General features: G+C 45.1%; 1 protein-coding gene across 6 annotated transcripts in view; it reads right to left on the bottom strand.

Moving 5' to 3' along the window:
* Positions 1-19,094, bottom strand: part of TARBP1 (TAR (HIV-1) RNA binding protein 1) — a 76,655-nt gene that overhangs the window by 10,089 nt on the left and 47,472 nt on the right. For all 6 annotated transcript variants that reach the window (XR_007132459.1, XR_007132457.1, XR_007132458.1 and 3 more), the window contains 9 exons: positions 18,641-18,902; positions 18,350-18,538; positions 16,610-16,800; positions 16,364-16,435; positions 13,916-14,036; positions 9,122-9,232; positions 7,794-7,943; positions 3,710-3,796; positions 8-204 (listed from right to left, as the gene is read on the bottom strand). Coding sequence is in view for 3 of the 6 variants with exons in the window: in XM_047762726.1 (XP_047618682.1) it covers positions 8-204; positions 3,710-3,796; positions 7,794-7,943; positions 9,122-9,232; positions 13,916-14,036; positions 16,364-16,435; positions 16,610-16,800; positions 18,350-18,538; positions 18,641-18,902 (1,380 nt within the window). In the remaining 3 variants the exon portion in view is untranslated. The remainder of the gene's footprint in view (positions 1-7; positions 205-3,709; positions 3,797-7,793; positions 7,944-9,121; positions 9,233-13,915; positions 14,037-16,363; positions 16,436-16,609; positions 16,801-18,349; positions 18,539-18,640; positions 18,903-19,094) is intronic.

Raw genomic sequence — 19,094 nt, 5'->3', positions numbered from 1 at the left:
CACTCACCCTGCTCCATGCATGTTCTCCACCTGGTCAAGACTGGACTCAATAACAGAAGTCAGAGCGTCAAGTTCTTCAATGTGCAATGATTTACACATGCTCCAGATTTTCTTAAGAGCAACCATGGCGTACAGTCGAATGCTGAAGTTATGATTGAAACACCAGTGCAGTACGATAATAAGGGCTTGCTTCAGAATCAGTTTCTGAAAAGAAAGCAGAGAAATCTTCAAATGTAAACATGGACCATTCTACTCTTGACTGTATAACCAAGAACAAGGTGTACAGGTAATAAAAATGATACACCATAAATCTCATTTCACTGGTTTTGCATTGTCATTCTAAGACAGATTAGATACACTGGCCCGAGAAATTTCCTCAAGAAACAAAGTGTCCTCCCAGCTCTTTAGTTTTTATTTATGATGCTGCTGCACATTCTTCCTGCAAAGAACAAATAGCGCAGGAGCTACACCACCTCTCTCCTAGGTCAGAAAGTACTGCCAGCTCCTACGCCTGGCCGTGCCTGCTGCAGGCCACACAAGCAAAGCACTGAGCTGTACCCGGTGACTCAGCGTTCATGAAGCCAGGTCACTGGGACCTCTGGTAACACCGCCTGAGAAAAAAACAACCCCCCTATGACTTGGCTTATCAGCAGGGGCTCATGCCCACCATCCTAATCCCGGACATGTGCACTTTACCTGAAGCCCTGGCTGCACGGTGTGTGATAAAGAGAGGTTTCTGTTCTCATCAGCCTCTCTGTCACACACAGCCCTCCACACCCTCCCGGTCACACTGACTGGTGGCCCTCGTGGACAGCACATTCCAGGTCCCCCCAAGGTGTCTGCACTGTGACCCTAAGATGATGACAACTCCAGGGCAATGTTTCCTATCCAGACCTCTTTGCTGAGCTCCAGTCCCCTATGGAAGGACCCCTCATGAGTGCCTGTGGATGTCACACAGGGGACAACTCCAACTCCTAGCCACAGGCATCACCTGCCCATCTGGTCCTCCTTCTGCTTCCCCGGCTCAGTGAAAGGCAACCCAGCTCATCTCCCCATTTTCCATCTGCGCCATCGAATCCATCACCAAAGTCTGGTGTTTCTCACTGCCAACACCTGTCCTATCCATCTACTGCTACCCTTATACCTCCACCCAGCACAGGTCACACAGAGGCACTGTGAGGTCACAGCAGCCGCTCCCTGACTGCTTGTCTGTTTCCAGTTCTGACCCCACATGACTAATCCCACACCTGCACTCACAGCACACAGATCTGATCTAAATCCTGCAGCATTTCCCTGGGGCCCTCTGGGGAAGTTCCAGACTCCTCTTGCCCTGAGCACTCAAGGCGTGGTGCATAGCACTGCTGAGCTGGGGAGGCGAGAGCTCTCAGCTGCTCTCTCAGCACCATGCTCACCTCACTGACCCCCTCACAAAGGCCCTCTGTGGGCTGGACCCTGCTTGCTCTCTAGCCTCATCCTATGTCTCTACCTGCAAGCAAACCACCATCTTCCCGCCCTCGGCTGTGCCAGCCTCCTCACCTGTCCTGTGCACGGTTCCCTGCCTGTAGGACCCGAGACATGGAGGTCTATGCCAGATGTTCCCCAGGCATCCTGTCCTCGGCGCACACACACACCACACGGCATGGCACACACACAGCACTGCACACTTCACACAACATGGCACACACAGCACACAGCACACATTGGTCTGTAGGCTCTCTAGACCCTTACCCCAGTATCTCCACAGTCTAGTTCAGGGCTAGTAACTATAAGCACTAAAAACATTCTGAATGAATGAATCAATGAAGCCTTGATCCCGAACTCCACCAGGAATAAAGCAGGCCTGCCAGGTATAAAGAAGGATTAGAGATGATACAGATAGCACAGAAACTAAGATTCACTGAGCTCATGGAACTTCCTTGTTATTTAAACCTCATACTACTCTTCGGAGGTAGGTAGCTTTATGTCCACTTTACAAAAACAGGAAAACTGCAGAAATAAAGATTGAGTGCCTCTCCCTGGGCTGCCAGGCCCAGCCTCCCCTTGCAGTTGCTCCCCATGCTTCTAACGTGGATTCACTTTCAGAGCTGGTCTGCGCCCTCTGAGCTGTCACCCACCTGTAACAGTGCAGTCCTTGGTCTGCCTGGCTTCTCTCAACAGAATGGAAGTCAATCTCCTTCCTGCACTTACTGAAAATAGAACGAGTACACCTGCCATAGGAGGCCAGCGCTCTCCTACCCTTAGCAAGTGTTAACAAGAGCTTTCACGTAACTCTAACCAGCACACTGCCATCTGGCGGACAGATACCGTAACACACCATCAATTTTAAGATAGCATCATGGTTTTGGGGTTAAAGTATGGTGGGGAGAAAGGTCTGTCTTAGGATAAATGAAACAAGTTAACAATGAAATTTGGTTGTTACTGTGTTTAAAAGACAGCAACTTTTTGAAAAATCCTAGGAAACCGCCCTCCTCCGCCCCGCCCCCCCCTCCGTCCAATATTTTTACTTCACTTCAACACTAAACAAGACTTATTTCATTCGGTAGACTTGAGTTTGAACTGCGCAGGTTCACTCATACGAGGTATTTTTCACTAGGTATGTACTATGGAGCTGCGCCATCGGCACTTGGTTGAATTGTGGATACAAGATGAGGAACCTTGTACTATGGGGGTGGCTGCAGAGCCATACAGGGGATTTTCCGCCACACAGAGGGTCAGGGCCCCTAACTCTGGAGTTGATTGAAGTTGATCACCGGTCCATGTATTAATTTTCTCCTAGAGCTGACAACATATCAGTGCCTTCTCTGTAGATGCATGAATGCAACATCTTACTCTGAATCTTACCAGCAGGTTTTCCTAAATTCTTGGCAGCTGCCATAGAGATTAACCAGAATTAGCTAAGATCTCTATGGCTCTGCATGGAAAACCCCTAGGGAGGGTACTCTGAACCTGAGAAAGACAAAGAACTGGCCTACATGCTCCAAATAATGACTGACAGTCATTTTATATAAACCTTCAATTCCACAATCGCTTTTAATACACTGACCATAAATTTCTTCATACAAACATCTAATAAATAACTCTGTCTGCCAAGGAACAGTCAAATGCAATAATGGAAGGCCTACTTAAATAATCTTATGTAAGCACTTGTCTAAAATTAAGAACCCTGGAGTTCCCATCGTGGCGTCGTGGCTCAGTGGTTAACGAATCCAACTAGGAGCCATGAGGTTGTGGGTTCGATCCCTGGCCTTGCTCAGTGGGTTAAGGATCCGGCATTGCCGTGAGCTGTGGTGTAGGTTGCAGACACGCTCAGATCCCATGTTGCTGTGGCTCTGGCATAGGCCGGTGGCTACAGCTCTGATTTGACCCCTAGCCTGGGAAGCTCCATATGCCACGGGAGCAGCCCAAGAAATGGCAAAAAGACAAAAAAATAAATAATTAAATAAAAATAAAAAAATTAAATTAAGAACCCTATCACTAAAAACTTCCCGTTACGTTGTCTAGAAACCGACCATGTGCTCAGGTGCCTCAGGGTGTGTGCACGTGGGTAAATTCTCCTGTGTGTTCGTGTCTAAGCGCGTGTGCCATCAGAGGGGAGTGGAAGGGAAGGGGAGAACGCACCAGGGATCCCCTACGAAAACATTAGGACAAATACACAAATTCTATTTTGAGAGTCTAGTTTGAACTCTTCTTATAAATGATTTAAACTCACCTTTTCTGGAATATTTTCAGTAATGATGTCCAAATGTGACAAAACTGATAAAAAGGTACAAATGCTTGTTTTAAGGTTTTCTTCGCCCTGAAACAAAAAACCAGATAAACGAAACAGTCAAGGCTCCTGTGAGCCTGCATACCTCAAGGCGCCACACAGGAGGACGCCACGGGGCCCAAGACATGAGGCCGTCTCTTCCCCAGTGCAGCCATGTCTAGGTGGGGACAGGGGACCAGAAGCAAAGAAAAGGAAGGGAATGTCCTAGAACCAAACACCCTCAATAAGCATGCGGCAGCTTTTTTTTTTTTTTTTTTTTTTTTTAATGGCCACAGCAATGGCGTAGGCAAGGTCCTGGGCCAGGAAGTGAAACTGAGCTGCAGCTGCTGACCTATGCCACACTCACAGCAACGATGCCGGGTCCTTTAACCCACTGTGCCGCATTGGGGATCAAACCGACGCCTCCACAGCAACACAAGCCGATCTAGTCAGATTCTTAACCCACTGCACCACAGCAGGAACTCTGAGAGCAGCATTGTAAGCAAGTGGAAAACTTGATCAAATTTTCATGTTGGAGAACCTGCTCTGGTTTGGGTGTGGGGAGCAGATGAAAGGGAGGGAAGAGAGGACACAGGTGGTCCAGTGAGGGGGAGCAGCACAGAGGATGATGCAGCCTGGACCAAGACAGGAGATAGAGACAGGAGACTGATAACCCAGAAACATTCAGGAGGGGAGGTCAGCAGGATCTGGTCCTGAATCAGACATGCAGCATGAGATGCACTGAGTTTTCTGATTTATGCAACTGTGGTGCTGTTTACAACAGTAGAAAAAAGACGAGGTCTGGGGAAAAAAATCAGGCTCTTGGTGTTAGACATTCAAGTTTTAGGTGGTTTATAAACATTCATGAAGAATGTCTATAGCAGGAGTCGGCAAAGTTTTCTGTAAAGGACCAAATGGTAAATAAAAATGCGGCTGTGAGGTCCATGCAGTCTTTGCTGCAGCACTAGGCTCTGTCACTTCAGTGCACACACTCACAGAACATAAGCCAATGAGTGGGCGCAGCCTGTGCCAGTGACCCTTGGCCAGGCCAGCTCACCCCCGATTTAGCACTTAAGGGAAGGTGTCTGGAATAGAAATATCCATCAGTGAATCTTTTGCGTCAGTTAAGTGAATCCATGAACTAGACAAAACTGACTACAAAACAAGGAGAAATTCAGGAAAGAAGGTCCAGCCTTGAGAAGCACTGACACTTAACAGCTGGGGAGGGAAGGAAAAGCCTGCAAAGAACACAGAACAGAGGGAACAGAGGGGTGGCAGGAACCGGAAAGTGTGTCACTGAATGAGAACAAGGGAGTGGCAGCCCCAGGATAGGCCTGGGGAGGCAGGAGGAGGCCCTAGGGATCATGCAGCAGGGCCCTCTGAGAAGGAAGAGCCAGGAGGCGGGTCTACTGCAGTGAACGGTGGGTGAGGAGAACACAAAGAAAGCCTCAAACTGGGGACCACAGACCGCTCTTTCTGGAAGTCTGTGACAGAGCAGGGAGATGTGCTTACAGGAGAGGAAGGAGCAGGCAGTATAAACACCCATCACAATGGATGGGAAGCATTTGGGTAAGAAGGAGCAACAGCCCAGAAGAGAGCCTGAGGGCTGGAGGTTCCGAGAAAGCAGAAGGGACAAGCAGGAGGACCTCAGCAGCAGGTTCAGGGCCTCGGCGGCAAGGCAGGAAACAGGCCTGGGTGGATGCGGACCAGCTATGCTTGCTGGTACGGTTGCTTTTGAGAAGGCAGAGGAGTTCCTGCATGATGACTCCTATTTTCTCTAAAACATGAAAGTGAAGATCATCTGCTTAAAATAAAGGAGGAAAAGAGGAGTTCCCGTTGTGGCTCAGTGGTTAATGAATCTGACTAGGAACCGTGAGGTTGCGGGTTCGATCCTTGACCTCGGTCAGTGGGTTAAGGATCCAGCATTGCTGTGGCGTGGGCCAGCAGCTATAACTCCAATTGGACCCCTGGCCTGGGAAGCTCCACATGCTGTGGGTGCGGCCCTAAAAAGACAGAAATAAATATATAAAAAATAAAGGAGGAAAAGGGTGTAGAGGACACTGCCCTTTTTTGGATACCTATTCTGAACCCCTTTCCACCCCACAGGTCTTATAAGAAGCTGAAGATGCCAGATAATCATTTTCCCAGCCTCTTTGCCACTGAAGAAAAAGCACCTGACCAGGACCCAGAGAGGCCTGTGCCCATGCTGGGTGAGGACTCATGGCCTGAGAGGCAGAGCCCAGAGAAGCCCCTTGTCGCAGGTGGTAGAGGCAGCGGGCGGGCAGCTGGCCAGGTTGCAGCTCTGCAGTGATGGCTCCACGCGTCTGGGGGTGATGCGGTGCCCCCAATGGACCTGCGCTAGGGCACACCTGTGGGTGCAGCCTCACCTTGTTTCTGCCTATTTTCCAAGCAGAATTCTGCAGCTTTCCAGGTGTTGTGTAAACTACCTACCCTCTTCCTCCTCTGCTGTTTTAATCCCCTTTGATTCAATCAGCAAATGCTGTTTTACCTGCTTACGGTGAGAAATCCTAACTGATGTCCACAGGGAAAGGTTTGAAGGGACTATACTGGATCTGAAAGCTTTTTATGGAAAGTGGGAGGCGGAGCTAAGTGGAAAGACTTGGCAGAACTGCAATGTCACTGGGGAGACACAGGGGACAGGAGAGTCAGGAAGGCTGGGGCCATACCAGAGCCAAGCTGCCTTTCGTGAGCATTGCTGAAGCAGCGTTCACCAACTTGAGAGCAGACAGAACAAACTAGATTAATAAAGCAACAGATCTGAGACACAATTCAAGGGAGAAAAAAAAAATCACAAACTATTTTCCTTAATTCCATGGCCATGAAGAAGAGAGGTAGTGGAAAAAAAAAAATACAGCTTTTGAACTAAACAGGCATGCGAATCAGAACTTTGTCTCTTCTCAGTGGTGTGACAAGTTACTTCATCTCTCTGGACTTTTTTCATTAAGTAAAGTATAAAATCTCCAGCCTGCCTTTCAGGATTATTATGAGGATGATTTGCTTTGCTTGTGATTTGCTCATGACTCCCAGGTTTCAGGTGGGAGCTGGGGACAGCGAAGGAGCGCAGAGGGGGAAAGACAGCACATCAGTTTCTGTTCTATAGGATGAAGCCTGAAGCAAGCGTGTGAGAGGGCCCAGGAGGCAGCTGGAGAGGCAGGGAACTGTAGAGATGGGTGTGCAGGAAGAGAAGAACCTGCCACCTAAGTCATCACCTCCGTATACAACCGGCTAGAGAAAAGGCACCTGTCCATGTGAGAGGCTGTGTGGTGGGCAGAAAGGAGACGAGAAAGAAAGGGCTGCCTGCAGCTGCATGCGTAGCCCTCGTGTGCAATTTCTGAAGATGGTGCAGAGCTCGGGGATTAAGAAGAGCGGCAGAGAAAGGCCAAGATGCTCACTCTCCAAGTTTAACAGAAAAGAAAAGACCACTGGGACGATGGCCAGATGGAGGAAATGCCACTTGGGTAAGAGTGAAGAACTCGGGGTGAAGGTCCAGAAGGAAGCACAAATGAAGACACGGGGACAGATGGGGAAAACAGGACACTTCTCCCCCAGAAACAGAGAGGAGGAAACAGAGACTGAGGGAGGCACCTCGGTTTCATATGACGTGGAGGGCAAGCCATTTACAGAGAAAGGGACGGGTGGATTTGGGAACCAGCAGAGAACACTCAAGGCAAGTGCTAAGAACTGCTGTTTCGAAACAACCTGCTATTTGTCAGGAAGCCTGCACTGCAAGCTCTATCACGAATCTGGGTATTGATTCCTTAAAAGCAATTTTCGAAATATGAGAATCTTGGGGGAGTTCCCACTGTGGCTCAGAAGTAATGAACCTGACTAGCATCCATGAGAAAGTGTGTTTGATCCCTGGCCTCACTCAGTGGGTTAAGGATCCGGCGTTGCCATGAGCTGTGGTGTAGGTCGCAGACGCAGCTCAGATTCAGCGTTGCTGTGGCTGTGGTGTAGGCTGGCAGCTACAGCATAACTAAAACCTTTTCTTCATTTAAAAAAACCATGAAAAATCTCTTTTACTTACATAAGAAAAACAGTCCCAGAACTTTGGAAGAAACTGAGGGAATTTATGAAGAATCAGTATAATAATCCATTCTATAAAATACTTTATGGATGCTTGATTATTGATGAAACCAGCCTGGAAAATCTTGTCAATAATTCTGTTTAAGAAATTCTGAGAAAAATAAAGTTCACAAATTAAGCTGTTGTGATTACTGTTTTTAAACATTTACATTCCTTGAGCTATAATTAACATAACGTGTAAGGTTAAGGTACACATGTTGACGATACACTGATATATTTTTTCGCAGAATGACCACCACCAGAGCAGCACTAGTAATGTCTCTACCACGTCACATAATCACTCCTTCTTTGTGATGAAAACAATGGAAATCTAGTCTCTTACCAACTTTGAAGATGGTTATTCATTTTCATTAAGAAATAGTCACTATTGAGGAGTTCTCGTCATGGCTCAGCAGTTAACAAACCGACTGGTATCCACGTGGACTCAGGTTTGACCCCTGGCCACACTCAGTGGGTTAAGGATCCTGCCAGGATCCTCTGTGGGTTGCCATGAGCTGTGGTGTAAGTTGCAGACACGCTCAGATCCCAAGTTGCTGTGGCTGTGGTACAGGCTGGCAGCTCTGGGCTCTAGCTCCGATTCGACCCCTGGCTTGGGAACCTCCATATGCCACAAGTGTGGTCCTAAACAGATGGAAAAAAAAAAAAAAAAAACAGTCACTATTGAAAAAACAGCTTCAAGTTTTATTGTGGCAAATGAGACTTTCAACAGTTAAAATACTGAGGGGAAAAATATTAAATGGGGACGTATAAATCTGTTTCCAGTTTATTGCTACAATACCTACCTAAGTGCCATAGTATTCTTTCTATTTAAAAAAAAAAATCTTCTGCGTCATAAGTTCAATTTTAAGAACTGAAGTATAAATTTTGGAGTTCCCGTCGTGGTGCAATGGTTAACGAATCCGACTAGGAACCACGAGAATGCAGGTTCAATCCCTGACCTCACTCAGTGGGTTAAGGACCTGGCATTGCCATGAGCTGTGGTGTGGGTCGCAGAGGCGGCTCAGATCCCGCATTGCTGTGGCTGTGGCATAGGCCGGTGGCTACAGCTCCAATTAGATGCCTAGCCTGGGAACCTCCATATGCCACGGGGTGGCTCAAGAAAAGGCAAAAAGACAATAAAATAAAATAAAATTAATAAATAAGAACTGAAGTATAAATTTTAAGCAGATTCCTTCCTCAATTTTAAAGTAGCACGTGACAGTTTCTACTACACAGTCTATTCACATGAAAACATTATGCTTAAAGGTACAAACGTAATAAACATCATACCTGATCGAATCTGGGGAAAAGTACCAGTAGAGTCTGCCATATCCGGTTTTTCACTCTGTGTTGGTGAGAATTCACATAGTATCGAGTCCTAGACTTGGACACCAACTCATCCTGAGGGGATGGGATCAACATTAAATTACCTACTGAATTTGTAACTAATGAAAACAAAGTCAACGATGACTTTAAGTTAAAAAGGTCTGAACTGGGCATAGGAGCCTATTTATCTTCCAAAAGGCAGAAGGATAACATTGTGGCTCTGCAGAAACGAGCCCAAGGATGCGGGTTCAGTCCTTGGCCTCGAACAGTGGGTTAAGGATCCTGTGCTGCTGGAAGTTATGACATAGGTCTCAGATGTAGCTTGGATCCCGAGTTGCTGTGGCTGTGGTGTAGGCTGGCAACTGAAGCTCTGATTCGGCTCCTAGCCCAGGAACTTCCGCATGCCGCAGGTGCAATCTTAAAAAGACAAAAAAAAGAAAAGAAACACTTTCTTATGATCTATTTTTTCTTTTTTTTTTAGTTTCCTTTCTAAGCAATGAATTTAGCTGCTTTTGTTTAACTTACCTGCATTTAAAATTAGAAAAGGAATCAGAAAACTGTACTTAGTATAGGAGGTACTTGGAAGCACAGTTTTCTTTGCTTCTGCCCCTTAGTGGAGGGGGGGTGGGGGCCAGATGAGCGGCCCCAGGTTGAGAAGACACTGAGATATATGACAGGGTACCCTCCCGGGCACTGAAATTCAATGTAAACTCCCTAAGACGGGAGTACCAAGTAAGTGGACAGAGCCAGGCCATCACCAGAGCCCAAAGAACTGCAGCACCAGGGCTTTCTGCATGAGTAGAGCTCTCCCTTGCTTTCAGGTCTGTGCCAACCAAATTCAGCCAACTGTCAGGCTTATTTCTGTTACCAAACTGCTGGTGCTTTGGCTGCTAAGTTAAGACTCCAGTAAAGAGAGTATGAACAATTTCAAATGTGTTAAAGATGAAAAAGCTATTTTCATCCAATGTAGGCAACTCCTCATCTGACTTGGCAAATCCTGTGATCTTTTTTCTTCTGTCTCCATTTGAATGCATGTAAAACTGTGTGACGACATGACAGCTGAGTGAACACAGATTTCAATGACCTCTGACAATGTAATCATAACCTCCCTTACTATTATTTCTTTGGGGAAAGTTTCTTTCTTTTCTTTTTTTTTCTTTTGTCTTTTTAGGGCCTCACCCGCGGTATAGAGAGTTTCCCAGGCTAGGGGTCTAATCCACAGCAGGATCCAAGCCATGTCTGCAGCCTAAACCACAGCTCATGGCAACACCAGATCTTTAATCTGGGCAAGGCCAGGGATTGAACCTGCAACCTCATGGTTCCTAGTTGGATTTGTTAACCACTGAGCAATGATGGGAACTCTGGGGGAAAGTTTCTTTTGATCTAGGTGGTTGTAGGTGTCATGTACTGCTTGGTCTCAGGGCAGCTGTGAAGGGACCCACTCAGGCAGATCCCACGGGCCTTCGGGAGCAGCACCTTTGATAGGGATGGCGTAGGCACAGGTATTTATGAAGTCCCGATAAAGGACCATATTTAAAGAGGGAAACTTAGGGGACACTGGGAGATCTCTGTGAGTAAACAAATTGCTCAAGAAAGCCATCAGCACAAGGCAGGTTTGCTTCTTTAGTGGAGCCTTGAGAATTGCCTCAGGTCGGTGGGGGGGGAGGGGGGGGATGGAATGAGGCCTGAAATCAGATGCAGACCAAGGGCAGGAGTTGGAGGACCACCCTTCTGAGGATCTGAATACACACCTTAGGGGATACTAAGGAGGAGCTACTACTCCCAGAAAGGAAGAGGCGGGCCTTTCCAACCCCCACTCCCCTTGGATGATAAAACTGTAGCCCACCGATCCTCGGTCCTCAGGGCAGAACCTCCTTGCCTGCCCACTTGCATCTCTCACGAGAATCCTTTCCTAATAAATCTGTTTCTTGCCTATCACTTTGTCTCTGGCTGAATTCCTTCTGTGCGGAGGCATAAAGAACCTGAACCTCAGTAAGTCCAGACATTGGGTGAGTGAAAACGTGGGGTCAAGTCCCAATCTGGGTTCTGGCTAGGTTCAGGCTGATAATACGTCAGTTTCGCCTTTGCTCCCTGAACCTGCCAGCAGAGCCTCACCTGCAAGTGCTAAAACTCCCTTTTCAGCTCCAAACCTCTGTCCTTTATCTGTTCCACTCAATGAGCTCTTTTATTCAGAAAGATCTTCCTTTTCGCTACTAGCCTGCCGATATTCTCTAGGTTCATGAGCCTCCGACCTGACCTAACCCCAAGAATAATGTCTGCAGGATCTCCAAGAGCACATCCAATTCCTTTCACGACCTCAAACCCATTTGCAAATCCCCCACCCTTGAATGAACCCAGTGGTCTTAAATTCTCTGACCCTACTTTCAAGTTGCCAGGCACCCCAGAAGAGAAGAAAAACCATGCACCCTGACTTTATTAATGTGTGTACTAGCTTTAGCTGCCTGACCAGTGGTTCTCAAATGCGACAGTACTTCGAATCACCCTGAGGACTTGTTAAAACAGACCGCTGGGCCCTACCCCCGTTTCTGGCTTAGCAAATTGGGATGGGGTTTAGAAACCTGCACATCCAACAAGTTCTCTGGTCCAAGGAAGACCCTTTAGGGATCACTGTGCTAGGCAATCATTTTGCTAATTTCAAGTCTCTGCCCAGACTTATTTCCACAAGGGGAATTCGAATTTTTAGGACCTTCCTCAAGGCTTTAACCCAACCCCTTTTCTTCCTTTGACCATAAGATCCCTCTTACTACCTCAACAATCTTCCTTCAACCTTCCTAACTCAACCTCCTCTGTCTTCAACCTCCTCTTCTTCTTGTATCAAAGGAAGAAAGGTCCTCATATTCCTTTCAGAGAATTATCAACTCTATTTTCAAGTACAATTTTTGCCTGTATTTGCACATTGGCTCACCCTTCAATCGACTGCAAGCTGGCCCTACCTCCACGTGCTTCTGGCAACACCCAGAAATTCCCAGCATCCTCTTCTCCACTGGCTTCCCATCTGCTCTGGGCCAACATTTTTGGCCTGGGCAAGTTTCTAATACATAAATTTTCTTTGCTTTTCCATCCTCCATAAAGCTTATGCTTCTATCAGACATTAGAGCTAATCTAGGCTCTCCAAGGATTTTTGAAAAAATACATAACATTTAAAAAAAAAAAAAACATTTGAAAGTGTCCAACTCAGTGGGTTTTAGTATATTTACAGAGTTATACAACCATCACCACTAATCCCAGAACATTTTCATCACCCCAAAAAGAAATCCTGTGTCCACTGGCAATCACTTCCCAATCTCTCCTGTCCTCACCACTCTCCCTGAACCACTACCTTCTGTCTTATACATGTGCCTCCTCTGGACATTTCATGTAAATGGAGTCATACATGAGTTGCCGCGTATCACTCAGCCCAACGTTTCCTAGGTTCACTGATACTTATTCTCAGTTTGTTTTTAGTAGCGTCCGAGGGGATGTGAAGTGGCCGGCTGGCCTCTCCACAGCCGTGACTCACTCTGCTGGCCTGGACCACTTCCTCAACACACAGCAAGCTCTGATTCTCTCCCATCACCCAAGCCCACACCCCTCCGGCCCCTCCCATTCCTTCGTCTCTTCTGAACACACACCTCACTGTCTCCACCTGCTCAACCACCATTGGCTTCTCGGCCCCTGTTTGGACCCTCATTCCCACATCACCAACAGGCCTTTGGGAGAGGTGACTAACAGAGCTCTGTCGCCAAACCCAGTGGCCAACCATCAGCCTCATTTTCCTTCCTGCCTCCCAGCAGCACTATCCCCATCTGGCCCTTGGATCCATCCCTCCTGGCGTCCTTCTGCCTCACGGACAGAGTTCAGCCCCATGTCACCTACTAGAGAGGCTCTCTCTGACCCGCTATCTAAACAGTTACCTCCCCTCCTTGTTCTGCTTTACTTTTCTCCCAAATATTCATACAGTTTCTATTACATAGCAACATGCATTATAACATGTATGTGTGTTCCAGCTGATGGAGTACTCTGCTCCTTTAAATTCTACTCATCCTTCAGGAAACCAGGAAATCACTATTTCCTCTGAGATCTCCCCTGACTCCAACAGTGTGAAGGAGAGAATTTTTGCATAAGAAGTACTTCCTAGGTTTTATGCAACTAGAGCCAACTGCTGCCTGCACAAACAAGTGTATAAGGGACACTGCTGTGTCAACCCAGGGGACTCAAGTGGTTCTGTGGCCACCAGTTACGTCCCAGCATTTAAGCAGAGGCTAGAAAGCAGACCAAGCAGGACATCTGCCTCAGCCTCAAATCCGAATGAGCACCATGTCTGAACTGGCCCTTTCCCCTTCTCCCCAGACGTATTACCCCAGTCCTCAGACAGTGGGATGTTCACTTATAAATGCTTCTGCAGACTCAACAAAATCAATTCTTCCCATTATGCCACTTCCTAAATTTTTACCCTTTCATTCCATTTCTTACATAAAATAATGTATGGCTGTCTCACCCTGAACATCACTGGTTTTGACTGGTACTGGAAAATACCCAGAGTAACATTTAGATAAAACGTTTGTTCTCCAAAACAAAACCTGAGTTGGACAATTACTAAGCAAGATTTAACTAAAATAAAGAACATAAACCTCATGATATTTCATGATGGAAAATACTTAAAAATACATATTGTGTCAACATAAAGAGCATAAAGGATTTTAACTTGTCAACTATACAAAAAACAAGATACTTTAATGTAAAATAAAGCACATTTACCTTATCTAATAGCTTGACTGCAAGATCTTCTATGAACAACTTATGAGACATATTAGAGCCATCTAATAAACACAGGAATTTGACAGCACAAATTCTCACATAATGGTCCTCTCTTTTAGTACTAAAAATAGAAAGTAACAAATTACATTAACACAATTTTCAAATAAAAAATTATGTTAAATGTTCATTTCAGGAGGTCCCATCATGGCACAGTGGTTAACAAATCCAACTAGGAACCATGAGGTTGCAGGTTCAATCCCTGGCCTTGCTCAGTGGGTTAAGGATCTGGTGTTGCTTTGAGCTGCAGTGTAGGTCACAGACGCGGCTTGGATCCCAAGTTGCTGTGGCTGCGGTGTAGGCAGGCGGCTACAGCTCTCATTGGACCCCTAGCCTGGGAACCTCCATATGTCATGGGAACGGCTCAAGAAAAGGCAAAAAGACAAAAAAAAATCATTTTAAAATATCAAAACTTTTCAAAGTTTTCTAAAATTAAGTAACTTTGTATTTAAAGACAATGCTTTTATTTTTTTATTTTTTATCTTTTTAGGGCCACACCTGAGGCATACGAAGATTCCCAGGCTAGAGGCTGAATTGGAGCTGTAGCCGCTGGCCTACACCACAGCCACAGCAATGCCAGATCCTTAACCCACTGAGTGAGGCCAGGGATCAAACCTGCGTCCTCATGGTTACTAGTGAGATTCGTTTCTGCTGAGCCATGACAGGAACGCCAAGACAATGCTTTTAAATTCAGGACAGACGGTGGAATATAGCAAGTGATTATATCAGCAGGAGGGTCTGTACAGAAAGCTGGAATGAGCACAAATTCACCCAGACTTCTGGAAAGACAAGGCACACACACTACTAATTCTGGGTCAGTGATATCTGTGGACGGAACAGATCAGAGCTCATGAGGCTGCTCCTGGAAGAGAACCAGACACCCCCTGCTCAGGGCAAGGATGGACTTCACTGTGCAGTTAAGCGCACGTTTCTGGGGCCGACTAGGAAAGCACTGAGCTCTGAGAACCCCAGTGTTTTTTCAGTACCCAAGTATGGAAAGACAAATTAAGTGAAGTTGTTGATAAGCATTTCCAAAGTTCCTTGTAAGTGTTAGAATGTGAATGAATGTCATCTTAACTGAACAAACAAAACATCTGTCAAATTGAAATCAAAATATTTTGCAGTCATCAACTGAAAAATTTCACTTACTGCTATACTAAACCAGTCAAGAAGGCAAAAAATCAATTAAAGCAATTAACAATGAAAACTGTATATATTTAATGAAGACTGGCAGATGATTTAAAATACAGCTATGACTCTAGGGATAATAAACTTCGTTGGTAACCAGATACAAATATCATTTGCTGTCCTAAATTCTAAAATCAAAGAAAATCCTGTAACAGTATTTATTATCCTTTTCATAAACACTACACAAACAAATATTTGAAAATTATGTGAGAAAACAAAACTTTCTTAAAATGCTCCCCAAAAATTAATTTCAGTGGTTAGATAAGAATAGGCGGGAGTTCCCATTGTAGCTCAGTAGTAATGATCCCAACTAGTATCCATGAGGATGTGGCTTTGAGCCCTGGCCTCACTCAGTGGGTTGAGGATCTGGTGTTGCCATGAGCTATGGTGTAGGTTGCAGACATGGCTCGGATCTGATGTGGCTGTGGCTGCGGCATAGGCTGGCAGCTGCAGATCTGATTCCACCCCTAACCTAGGAACTTCCATGTGCTTCAAGTGTGGCACTAAAAAGACACACACACACACAAAAGAATCGGCCTACTCCAGAAATTAAAACTTTAGGGCCTATCCCCAAAATAATTTTATTTTTGCATGAGCATAGTGAGTTGTTAAATAGTGAATTTTAGCCAAAAAAGAATAAGCCACATGTGCTGATGATCACCCCGCCCTCCACAAAAAGAGGGTTAGGGATTTTATGTTCCCCATAGTTAATCCTTTCCTTTTCGTTTCTCTTTTTTGGGCTGCACCTGTGGCATATGGAAGTTCCCAGCCTAGGTATCAAATTGGAGCTGCAGCTGCCAGCTTATGCCACAGCCACAGCAACTCGGGATCCAAGCTGAGTCTGCCACCTATACTACAGCTCACGGCAATGCCGGATCTTTGACCCATTGAGCGAGGCCAGGGATTGAACCCGCATCCTCATGGATACTAATCAGATTTGTTTCTGCTGCACCACAAGGGGAACTGCTCCCCATAGTTATTTCATTATTTCTTTATGCTGGACTTTGCCCTAAAATCTTTTTTTAAGTTTATCAAATGTTAGTGAATAGTGACAGGTCTGAAGAAAATACTGTATCAAAGGAATACCATTTCTAATGCACCTTTGAAGGCTCATGTAATACTTTATACAGAAGTGCTCTCATACGATGTTAATATATTGAGTATTCCCTCCACATCAAGACATGGAAGACCCACCACACTTACTTTTCAATAACAACATTCGCTGCACAATCATGTCCGAGATTTTCTACAAAGGTCTGTATATCCTGGATAAGTCTTTCCATAAAACACATGCAACAAAGAACAACAGGGGTTAGACAGGAAAATTAAAGCCCTAAATTAAAAGTTATTTAATATTCATTCAACAAAACCCTTAAAAAAGACACACAATTCTACCTAAGTACACACGTACTTTAAACTATGAGAGGTTGAAACAACAGCATCTTTTACCTCTGATCACGCCGAAACACTGTCCCAAATACACACGCCTCCAGGACAAGTTCACTGTAATTGTTAGCACTTGATAAAGATCCTTGGGACACATTTGAAGCAGAAACTATCCAAGATTGGCAGCAATAACTTATCAATATATTGAAGACTCCAGTTTTCATAGCCGACATTTCAATTATCTTGTACATAATCTGGAATGAAATACAATAGTTGTTTTATCCTTTGATCAGCTTACTTTTGTCGGGGAAAAAAAAAAAAATCCCTGTCGCTAAAAATTGTGACTTGCATGGCATCAAATGATAGTGTCAATGCAACCATGGAGTCTAAAAAATTAAAAATTCTTTATTGTTAGAACTTTGCAAGATGATCAACAATCGCAGAATGCTCACTTAGAATGTGTAATACTAAAAATAAATAACGTTTTACCGACAGTGATATTCACCCAGGACTCTCCCAGAGAAACAACTGCCCAAAGCAATAGAATAAAAGGGGGCGGAAAACACCTTACCCTTGACATTCTGTTTTCTTCACATTTGCCAGGGCCCGCCCCTCCCCCAGAGCAGCCAAGACCACAGTGTCTGTGTCCCCAGGAAAGGACAGAGGCAGTGCAGGGACAGCAGGGTAGTTAAGTGGGTTTCTTTTCCATCCTCCCCTTCGGAAAAGGGGTGTATGTGAATCCAGAGGCATGATATAATTCCTCCATGTGGTGTTCCCTACCACGTAGGAGTGATTTGTAAACACAAGTGCCTCCAGAAACCAGAACGACCTTTTGATGAGGTTATATTCAGAGAAAGACTGCTTTGTACCAGAAAAGCAATAGCACGAATGCACTGACACAGGGCACCTGACTTTGCCCTCAGGAGAGGTCAAGCCACGGTCTGGAGTGGAGAGGGAGAAGGGGTGTGCCCCACCTGTACGGGCCAGTGACTGGACAACACCAGGCGCTGCTGTCATAGAGGAATGACCAGTGTAGCCACAACACCCAATTTTCCAAAAGAAAGGGAAATACGGATTTCCATGCAAATTTCCCCAATTTTTTTGGGGGGGGGGGTGCACCTGCAGCATGCAGAAGTTCCTGGGCCAGGGATCACATCAACGCTATTGAACCCGTGCCACAGCAGTATCCAGAGCCACAGAAGTGACAACACTGCATCCTTAATCTGTTGAGCCACCAGGGAACTCTGCAAATTTCCCAATTCTTAAAAGCTAAGAATTCAAAATTCCTATGTGAAAAGCAACGAATTCAAAACTTGTATTCATGATTATATGAAGCAAATATGTTTGTAAGGTAGATGTGGTTCATCGGGTACTGTTTTGCACCTACCCTTTTATAGTTAACAGATTTTCTGCTTCTTACTCATGACACCCAAGAAGGTTTAAAATATTTATTGAATGAACAAATAAATAAGAAATCTACTGTGTAGTTACAAACATAACTCACTTCTTCCTCATGTGCTACAGGTAACACAAATTAAAATGGAAAAAAGACTTATCCTTCTTTTCTAAAGTAATCAAATTCATAGAAACAACAGAATGATGCTTGCCAGGGGCTGCAGGGCTGGGGTAAAGGGGGATTGTTTAGGGGATTATAAAGGGGATCAGAGTTTCAGTTTTACAACATAAAAATGTTCTGGAGACCTGTCATAACAAGGTGAAATCTAGTTAACACTACTGAACAATATATTTGAAGATGCTAAATCTTAGCTTACATATTTTTAATCCCAATTTTTAAAAAGTTACCTCTTTTATTTTGAAGTATGTCTGGCCCTTGGTTTTTGCAGCAATGGTCAGAACTTTGGGATCAAAAACAAACTGAACAAAAGCTCTTAAATTAGGCCAGAATACCAGTTGAGTGTTGCTTAAAGAAGCTATGATTTTCCAGGCCATGTCAAAAGACTCTATGCAGAGTGATTCACAGGAGGTCAGAAGCTGGTAGAAAAAAAAAAAAAAGAAATACATAATTATCACAATTTCAGACACGGATGTCTGTTCTTATGATTATTCTTTAACTCATGTCTCACTGTAACCTACCTTGGGAACCAAAATCTTCATGCAATGGAACACAGGTAAAACTTGATCTGAAGGAAGAATTGTGAGGGCTTCTAGTGCAGACTGCAAAGTCCTTACTGGCATTTGAACAGCAGGGAGAACGGGTTCCAGAATTTCACCCTCTGAGGTTGGTATAAGGGTGTGATATTTTTTCAACAAGAAAGAGAGGCAGACCCACTGGTCATGAATATATTGTGCAACTATTTTCCCCCATCCTTGGGAAGACGATGATTCCTCGGAAAAACTGAGACAAAAAACAAAGTCACTACCCCATCTTTCCTTAAGGCTATCTCAATTTCCTTTGCACATAGTACACTATCCTTACAAGGGGAGAAATTACACAGTCATCATTAAATATCCTAAACCAAGGAAACCACATAAACCTCAATTTCCTAACTACCCTGAAATCCCCTGGTATTTTCTCTCACTTTAAATG

The sequence above is a fragment of the Phacochoerus africanus genome, chromosome 15, assembly GCF_016906955.1.
Source record: "Phacochoerus africanus isolate WHEZ1 chromosome 15, ROS_Pafr_v1, whole genome shotgun sequence".
In the NCBI taxonomy this organism is placed as follows: domain Eukaryota; kingdom Metazoa; phylum Chordata; class Mammalia; order Artiodactyla; family Suidae; genus Phacochoerus; species Phacochoerus africanus.
Note: the sequence above shows the minus strand (reverse complement) of the source record. Positions and strands in the feature narration are given on the sequence as shown.